Consider the following 10330-nt stretch of genomic DNA (forward strand, 5'->3'; position numbering starts at 1 on the left):
CATCAATCTGATATTTCTACAATAAATACAATATGAATTTTATACATACGTATAAATATACGTTAAAACTCGTATTTTTGTTAAAATTTATCATATAATCAAAAAAATAAATCACAAATTCAATCGATCTCAGAAATAAATTACATTTCGAAACGATTTACATACTACGTTCATCAAGTTCAAAAAAATGTATGTCACTTCAAAATACATGATTACATCTAACATTGTAAAACATATTATATCATTTAAAATATAAAGTACATCTCTTAACACAGTACATAGTAAATAAAAATAAACGTTACTGAATATCAAGGATAACTATAAAATTATGTAGTTAAAATATTACTTCCGGTTAATTTCGTACATTTATACGTGGCAACGTTGCGTCTGTTTAAACCAGCCAATCAAGCGCAATCCGCATTGACGAAACGACCAATCGTGTTGTTGAAGGGATGTACCCATAATGCATTGAAAACGAAAGTACATAGTGCGACTGTGTGACGATTCTCTAGTAGATTTCGACTTTGTTCTCTTCGTTGTTGGACGCCATAGCGAACGCTTCGTTTCGCAGGGAAGTGGCGAGCGAGTGTTATACTTTTTTTTTTCCACGAAGAATTTTGCTGTTAACAATTGCTGTTTTCCATTCGAACGGACAATGGCAGGAACTGAATCGCCTAATTTAATAAAACCTGAACCGCAGAACACATCTACGGAAAATAGTAACGAAAATGTACGGGAACGAAATCCTCCCGGTGGCGGTAATCGCGGTCCGCGTGGTCGAAAAGGAGGAACACGTTTTTCTGGTGGACGTGGCGGTGGAATGGGCGGAGGAAACAGAAATAACGATGGACCGGTAAGAATTTCATATATTCCTTTTTTATATACGTATATTTCGAAATTATGCTCTTCACACTTCCGCCATATTTGCTGTAAACTGATGCGTAATATGACCGGTTTTTTATATTAACACTTATATTTCTTCAATAAATCGAACGTCGTTATTCGTAATTGCAATTTTTATTTGTTCGTTACATATTTAGCGATTTACTGTAATATTACAATTGAAATAACGCTAATGTATTTTTGTCATACTGTGTACTATATAGTTGACTATATCTTAAAAATATGCACTGAACGTAATTATTAATTTACAAGTAATTGGTAATTGTACAAACATTTCTTAAATTACATATTAAGTGTATATCTTAAAAGACGAGCGCTGATAAAAAATAAGCATTTTTTTTAAATGTTATGAATAATTTTATTACGTATGGGTAAAATTTATCATCAATAAAAATCGTTCTTTACCACATTTCTATATGTTGGAAATAATTAATGTATATATTGATTTTTCGTCAGTGTAATACAAAATGGCGCGTACGAAAATTAAGATGGTAGAAGAGTATTCTTAACTTCACGACACGTGGTTTAAAAAATTTTAATTGTCTATCGATACCCAAGTCGATACCAATCTTTATTAGCGTACTTGGAGCAAATATAAATTTTTTAGGTTTTAAGTAGAAATTTGAAATTAAACATTATTGAAAATTTGAGCTAATTTAACTACTCTAGTGCTGATAACTCAATAATTTATATGTATTAAAACATGCAAAAGTATACTAAATTAACAAAAGTATTTAAATATACGATTTCTATCGTTTCAAAAATTGTCAAATTATAAGATTTTCAACATTCGTATTTTAGTGCAGAGATAATGTAAACTCTTTGAGAACTATGAGTGCATATATTTGTTCAGAAAAATAAGTCACAATGTCAGTTGAAAGGGTTTATTTAATCATTATTGATGATCTTCTTAGATCAGCTCTTTTAATATGATAGTACATTTGATCTGTATAAACGTATATGTATGCTGTAGTATTATATAAAGTTTAAATCTTGAAAATTTAATGCAACCCTTTGCACTTGGCAATTATTTTTAAATTTCATTGCAACAACTTGATAATTGTTACACATGATGATATATAATACACATTTACAATTTAACAATATTACATATTAACAATCATCTTGTAAAAAATGATTATTAGACTACAGATTTTTATGTAAATTCATATTTTTTGAAATTACAATCTCGGTAGAAAGTTGTTTTATATATTGAGTGTTATAATAGTATTTGGATATTTTGTAAAGTATGTACATTATATGTAATTTTACATATTAAAATTATCTAGAAATGCATAAAAATATGCACTTTAATGGTTAATGTGATGGCTATGATATATTATTATCTAAATTATAAATATATATATGTATATATATAAATATATTGCTCTTAAATAATTATGTACAGTCAGAATATTGTAACTATGTACATTAATATTTAGCATACCTGGCATTCCACGTACAAAATGAAAGTTAGCATTACATAAAGCTTAAGCCTACAAAGCTTTAACACTTACGAGTTTCATGTTGAGACTCTAGAGATTAAAGCAAATTAATAATAATACTTCCTATTATAAGAAAATAACAAATGTTTGTCTTTTTATTTATTTTTTTATAAAAAGATATTTATGATTTCAAACACATTGAAGCTCGTTTTGCTTCAATTGCTTGTTTCTTTTTTGGAATAATTGTGGTTAGTACTGACAAAATATCCAAAGCAGTTTGACTTAAAGTTAGAAACATGTTCTTCAATGATTAGATTCAAGTTTTTATATTTTATTAGATTTGATTGTTAAATATGGTATGTTTGATTAAAATGATACGTTTTACTTTAATTATTTTATTTTATTGGTCTTTGAATATATTTTACATCAATAATGATGTATTCTTAAACATGTCAAGTAAAAACTTTGAATGTATATTAAGAAATTTTTATTTAATATAATAGATATACTTATAAATCTAATATGTAAATTCTTCTTCAACCTGCAAGGAGTGACCATGAATAATAAAAAATATTTTTACATGTTCTATTATTTTTCTATATTTGTAAAAGACTTTTACAATGGCAGATACGTCTTAGTACTGCCTTCTAAAAAAAAACACAATGTTATAAAATTAATATCCAATCTTGTTTTTAAAAAAAAGCAAGAAATAGAGTTTTGTTTCTATATTTTTCTCTGTTTGTTGCAATTTATTACACATGAAATTTAAAGTATCATGATAGTATTTAAATAGACAAATTATTGTCTTTAATTTTATTGCAAATAATTTTAATACTCTATAAAGAATATGAAGTTTTATTTAGATTTTGGAAAAGTGTTAAATCAAAATTTGTTACATTTATTATAGATGCATCTATTACGCGCGGATGTTTTGTTTATTTCTACTGACAATTTTTTGAACGGACTATAATATCAATAAACTTTCTTTGTGGTTTTTTTTTTTTTTTTTTTTTTACCAACCGTGTTCTCAACCAATGTTTTTCTATTCGAGTTTATTCAGAAGTAAGAAAGAAGATCCACAAAACGTAAACAAGAGAGATAATTGTACATACAAAAATAAGTCTGAAAGAAAGAATGAAATTTTATCAAGTATTGGAATTTAGCTAATATCAGGATGTGAATAATCAGTGAGAGGTTACTCTAAGAGAAAAATATAAGAGGTTACTCTAAGAGAAAAATATAAAATTTTTATTTTATAAAATATTTTTTAAATAAAAAATTTTTATTTTATAAAATTTTTTTTAAATAAAATTTTTATTTCAAGGTCTAACGCCTTACTTTAAAAAAAATTGAATTCGTATATGTTTAATCGAAAATTGGCTTATAAGTAGAAGTGCGTATTAATATTGTATTTTATTACAGTAGTTGATAAACTCTTGAACTTGGTTTTCTCGACGTAAAAAAGATGGAACAAAATTTATCCTCTCTTTTTCGATTCATTTTTGCATGTAGATTGCTCAATCGGTTTGTGATACATCCTGCATATAAATATTCAAATCCTTATTCTATTTCGTATGATTAGTATTATCTCATTATATTGGAAATATTGGGACATGATTGGGCCGAGTCAGATTTCCCGAAAATTCTGAATATATTATATTATGTTGTATTATATTATGTTATATATTATGTTATGTTATATTATATTATATTATATTATATTATATTATATTATAAAAGATAAAAAATAATTCATAAAATATATCATACCTAGACGTAACATTTTATTTAAAATTTTCGTATAAAAACGCTAGTTTCCGAGTCACCCAATTCTGTAGAGAATCCAAATCTGAAAAAATACCCAATCCAATCTGATATTTTCGAGTTCTCGCCCATCATTTGCTAAAAATTTCGTCACTTCGCATATAATGCGATTAAAAAATTGCTGAAAAAGATTCATTTGTGAAATGATTGTTTCAGATGAAAATGAACGATCCCATTCATGGAAGTATGGATGGAGGTATGGACAGTGCAATGAATGAAGGAATGGGTGGGGGTATGGGAGGTGGTATGGGTATTGGACGCGGTGGTGGAATGCGTGGTGGTAGAGGTGGTCGCGGAGGTATTGAAAGAAACATGGCAAACCGCTCACAAGATGTAAGTATAAACTAGAAAAAAGTCATGTTTTATTTTCTCAATTGAACAGGAGTATACATTTCACGTGATCTTTTATTCAAATGAAAGTCAATAGTAAGCCATTATAAGTTATAAAAATATTTCTCATACATTATTACATTATTGTTCATTACATTAAAAAAATGACGATGGAAATTTACAAACTCAAAATCAAATCTCATTCGTCATTGTCATTGGTATTGTATTTTAAAATTTTACACGTTTCTCTTTTAATTCTTGTTATTTTTGCAAAATTTTGCAAATGCGTAATCGGAAATATAACGGTCATAACAGGCCATGAATTAGAAATAAACGTCCAAACATTAATCTATATGTATTAATAGATGTATTTTTTTTTCCTCGTTCATAATAACTTGTAATCTTTTATTATAACAGTATCCATATTTTTGAAATATTTAGGATCGGTTGATGGAGCGAATTATGGCTATTAGCGGGCCTACGCACGATCTACCACCTCAAGAAACCACAGAAAAGAAATTCAGTGGTCGTAATCGTTTATATATCGGAAATTTGACAAACGATGTCACGGACGAAGAAATTCAACAGATGTTTCAACAATACGGTGAAATATCCGAACTTTTTGTAAATAAGGAAAAGAATTTCGCATTTCTTAGAATGGTAAGAGTCCAATTTTTTTTTAAATGTTTTTTAATGTTTTTATACAAACAAAATGATTAAAATAATTACCGTTTGACAGAAAATGATAATAAATTTTGGCTGTTTTTTATATATGATTGTTTTACATTTGTTATATATATGTGTGTGTATAACATATATCGTGTTAAACTATAACTTATTTTCATTTTACAGGATTACAGGGTAAACGCCGAGAAAGCAAAACACGAATTGGATGGTACAATGCGAAAAGGACGTGCGCTCAAAGTGCGTTTTGCTCCTTACTCACAAATTAAAGTTAAGAATCTTACACCTTGGGTGTCGAACGAATTACTCGAGAGAGCATTCAGCGTCTTTGGTGAAATTGAACGTGCGATAGTTATTGTAGATGATAGAGGGAAGTCTACCGGAGAAGGAATCGTAGAATTTTGCAGAAAACCATCAGCTCAACTTGCTCTACGAAAGTGTACGGAAGGATGCTACTTCCTTACGGCGTACGTCTTTTTACTGTAAATAAAAAAAGTTGTTCCCTGTCCCCAAAGCCACGCTTGTTGACGAACTGATTTTCTTAACGAGTGCCAATATTTAACATATTGGGGAAGAGAAAAATAATTCCCGATGGAAGCATGATACAATATATGTTTGTATTGTGTGCCGAAGATTGGAATACAAAATTTCATTTTAAAAATAATTTTATTGACTCGAAGAAAGTATGGCAAAATATATGAAATATTTATTTTACAGGTCTTTACGTCCCGTAGTTGTTGAACCATTTGAGCAACAAGATGACATTGATGGTTATCCAGATAAAACCTTGCCTCGTAAAAATCCAGAATTCTTTAAAGCTCGTGATATCGGACCAAGGTTTGCGCAGATAGGAAGTTTCGAACATGAGTATGGAACGAGGTGGAAACAGCTCCATGAATTGTACAAACAAAAAGAAGAAGCGTTAAAGAGAGAAATGGCAATGGAGGAAGAAAAATTGGAAGCTCAAATGGAGTTTGCACGATATGAACACGAGACTGAATTGTTAAGGGAGCGTAAGTATTTAAAAGCAATTAAAAAAATATTGCTTTGATATTATAAACAATGTTTCTTGTTTTATAAATCGATCTTGATTAATTGCAGAATTGCGCATGCGTGAGGCCGATCGCGAGAGGCAAAAAAGAGAATGGGAAATGAAAGAAAGACAGGCCGAGGAACAAAGAACGCGCGAAGAAGAATTACGAAGGAGACAGCAAGAAGAAATGGCAATGCGTATTAGAAGACAAGAAGAAGAGCTACATAGGCGTCAACAGGAAAATAATTTGTTCATGCAGGTGATTATATTAAGAGTTTTGATTAAAGAAAATTTTCGTGATAATAAATTGAAATTTGAATGTATCTATACTATAAGGATAATTGATAAATATCAAATTATTTTAAAGATTATTAGATTATTAGAAAATTTGTATATTTGAAACAGTATTTATTTTCTTTTATTTATTATTACCATCATAGAGAAAGAAATGATAGCGTATTATATTATTTTAAAGTATTTAAAAATTGTTTATGATATTTAATTATTAATATATTGTTTACTAATGCTTAGGGTTATATTCCTTTTAAATTTAAGGAACAAGCGATGAGGGGCGGCGGAGGAGGTGGAATGGGAGGAAAAAATTATGATTCCGTCAGTAATAGTGATCGTGATGGATATGGACAGCCTGATGGTAAGTACGTTGGTTTCAAACGTTTGAGAACATTTGATTAAATTAAATGTTGAATTTTTATTAATATGCATACGAAATAACAAATTTGCAAATTTTAATATTTCTCTCTAGCATAAAACGCTATCTATTTAATATCATTGAATTAAATTAATTTTTCTTTCAAAAAATTTGTATTTTATATTGGTCTTATATATTTTTATCAAATATAAAATTTCTGTACGGAACACTTTCTTAAAACTATTCTTAATTCTACATTTTACTTTATTGTAGGTGGAAGCAGCATGCCAGTGGTAATGTATCCATTTAAATTATCATTTTATAAACACGTATATACACATATATATATATTTTTTTTTTCACAAGTTATTTGAATTTTCTGAAGCCATTTCTTTGATAACCTATGTGCATTTCTATTTGACGATTCTACGAAACAAATTATACATATATAGGGAATTTTTTGCTAGAAAAAAATTAGGTTGTGTCTTTGCATGGTAAAAAGAACCATTCTATTGCTAGCAAACACTTTTGCGAGAAACATAAGTAACAAGAAGTTACGAATTTCCATGAAGCATGCTTTTCAATATAGCAGGGTTCTAATGTCTGCAACAATGCCAACCAGATTCAAATTAAAATCAGATTAATATCATATACGCATCTCACATTACAAGTTTAATCAATTGGCTATAACATGTGGAGGTGTCAATGGGCATTACAATTAAAATTTTCTACTAAACAGGGATCTATTTCCCACTGTGACTCTGTCTTCATGAAACTGAAGTATTGTTTCGTGATCTAATAAGGAAAATATTCATTACACCTTATATTTGAAATCTTTTATCTACCTTCATATAACATATTACCGCACTTCTTTCTTTTACAAGAACACGTGTCATTTTTTCTACATACTGCTATCAACTGTAAACAACCATTGAAGCGTATTATATTTTTCACGTTTCATGAAATTCTTATAAAAATTTTATTAAGATTGTTTTATATCTTGAAGTATCTATTTGGAAGATTTTATCATGGTGACATTTATTAATATTCAAAGCTGTTAAATTAACCGCGGGTGTTCAAAACTGATAAATATATAAAAATTTGAAGAAATGTTAGGGAATTGTTATTAATTCTACGTGTATAATTTAAGATACAAATTACCTAGGTAGGTTAGGGCCTTATTGTATAAATTCTTTCACTATGTGCTTGAATCTTTAATTTTTTAATTGTACTGCAAATTACAACAGTACATTTAAACAGCAATCATTATTTCTATGTACACCGTACATGACCAATTCTTGAGGACTTGACTTTTGCCCGTAGGATATGAATTTTATCCTATGATTTTTAAATATCTGAGGGAATCTGGTTTTTCTAGTTCACTGATAACATGATCTATTCAATTCGAATAAATCCTTTATAAACAAAACTTGGAAATTTTTAAATACGACAGGGATATATTTTCTAGGCATTTATCAATGAAATATATCAATAAGAGCTAAAACTGAATTAATACTTTATGCTTCATTGGTTTCTCCATATGCTTGCAGACAGAAGGCTCTGTTCTATTTTCTCTAGTTATATTAAAAAATTAGCTATGTTGCATAAAAGTTACTATGGAACTAATATATAGATCTTTTAAACGCACAGAAATCTGGAAAAATCCGGTTAAAATTAAATTTATATATATCTACGTTTAAATAGTTCCATAGTAATATGTTATTAACCAACAAATGCCCAACATGAATTATTAATAAAATATAGTCGGTTATATTCAGAAACTATATTTATTTTTTCCTTATAAAGATGTTATTTAAAGTTGAAGTATAATTTAAACATCGTTTCTGAGTATAACGAAATTAATTTTGATTTACAATAAGTAACAAAGCTTAAAATAATTTTTATTGTACATAATTTATACTCGAGGGAATATATCTTCAAGTTTTTATCGTTGTATCAATCTGTGTGAAGTTTTTATATTTTAAATTACGTATTATAAACTGTTATATATATAATATTACATATTACATTAATACGTGTACACAATTCTGTATTATATATATTGTATAAAGCTTGCTTAGAGATCCTGATCACGTCTCTTTGCCGCTTGTACCAATATTCAAACTTCAGAATTGTGCAAAATTATACCAATATTAACCACAACGTTATCGCTACTGATGCGTAACTAACACGACACGATACTTGTTATTCTTACAATAGAACGATCGTGTTTTTGGGAGGTGTTGCAACTAAATGTTAGGCATTTTAATTAAAAATCTCGTATGCAATTCATGGGCTCCTTTCTAGTTTCTACTCTGTAGACGCATAGAAGTAAGTCTAACGAGCACTTGGAATTAATTTGGAGTCTGACATCTGCTGCGTTAAAAATTTTTTTTTTTTTTTAATAATCTCAGAGGAATTTTCCTAGTGACGCGTGGCGTGACAAATACCATTTTAATTAAATTATAATAGGAATTTAGTGATATATACCCACTTTAATTCCGAAAGCAGTACTAAGCTTTTAATTGTGATTTATGAAATTAAGGGTGAATTTAAATGAACAAATTCATGCGAAACAATGCATATGCGAAAGAAGTATTATATTATACAGAGTACTCGAATCTCTATTTCACGAAACGTGTACCGACGTCGATGATGATTTGTTCAATCATTGCCGATGGTATGTTGGGCATTTGCTTGGTTTAATAAGACTAATTGGTACTGAGAGAGAAAGAGAGAGAAAAAAAAGATATACTCGGAAAGCAGTATAACATTATTCGTATCTATGATCTGTTTTAGCGCGTGTGTTATTCACACATTCCATTCTACTAATGTTGTACGTACAAACAACATCTAACATTGTGTTTCCCCTTTCTTTTCTATGTGATTTGACGAAAATTGACGATGACCTGTGCTGCTGTGAAACATGGATGGTCGCCCTGAACTGTGAAATGTATTTATGGTACATCCAAAATCTACAAAACACCGTTGTTCATCGTATTAAACGAAAATCGTTGGCATATCATTTCGGTGACATTATCGGCACGTGACTTTTGGACTGCTCCGTCCTTGAAATATCGTTTTGCCTTTACTTTTGACGCGCAACCGTAATTAAATTCACATTTCTCTGCTATGATGATTAGGATCCAAAGTCTTTCATGGATGCTTATAATAGTATGGATCGTGGTAGCCGTGGGGGTTACAATGACGATCGTAGTCAAATAATGGATTTGATGGACATGAGGGTCGATATGGGTAATATGGGTGGTGGTCGTGGAGGTAGTGGTGGCAGTGGACGTTGGCAAGGTGGAAATGATCGTAATCGTCAGGATGATTATCCTAACAAACGAAGACGTTATTAAAAATGTTGCCGTAACATTGCAGCATATTCAAATTGTATACCGCCTTCCACAATTGAGTATTCTGCTCTTTTTTTTTTTTTTTTTTTTTTTTTTTTTTTTT

At 29.3% G+C, this 10330-nt stretch overlaps 1 protein-coding gene across 3 annotated transcripts in view; it reads left to right on the forward strand.

Annotated features, from left to right (window-relative positions):
- Positions 1-508: 508 nt before the first annotated feature.
- Positions 509-10330, forward strand: part of LOC122530329 (hrp65 protein-like) — a 17699-nt gene continuing 7877 nt past the window's right edge. For 2 of the 3 annotated variants that reach the window (XM_043657173.1, XM_043657174.1), the window contains exons 1-8: positions 509-853; positions 4329-4505; positions 4944-5162; positions 5355-5653; positions 5904-6199; positions 6288-6478; positions 6775-6871; positions 7142-7161. In XM_043657173.1, coding sequence (XP_043513108.1) covers positions 656-853; positions 4329-4505; positions 4944-5162; positions 5355-5653; positions 5904-6199; positions 6288-6478; positions 6775-6871; positions 7142-7161 — 1497 coding nt within the window. In that variant the 5' untranslated portion in view covers positions 509-655. Of the gene's footprint in view, positions 854-4328; positions 4506-4943; positions 5163-5354; positions 5654-5903; positions 6200-6287; positions 6479-6774; positions 6872-7141; positions 7162-10011; positions 10308-10330 lie in introns of all 3 variants that reach the window. The other variant, XM_043657171.1, reaches the window with a different exon arrangement.

Source organism: Frieseomelitta varia, unplaced genomic scaffold (genome assembly GCF_011392965.1).
Source record: "Frieseomelitta varia isolate USP_RPSP 00005682 unplaced genomic scaffold, Fvar_1.2 scaffold_338, whole genome shotgun sequence".
Classification (NCBI taxonomy): domain Eukaryota; kingdom Metazoa; phylum Arthropoda; class Insecta; order Hymenoptera; family Apidae; genus Frieseomelitta; species Frieseomelitta varia.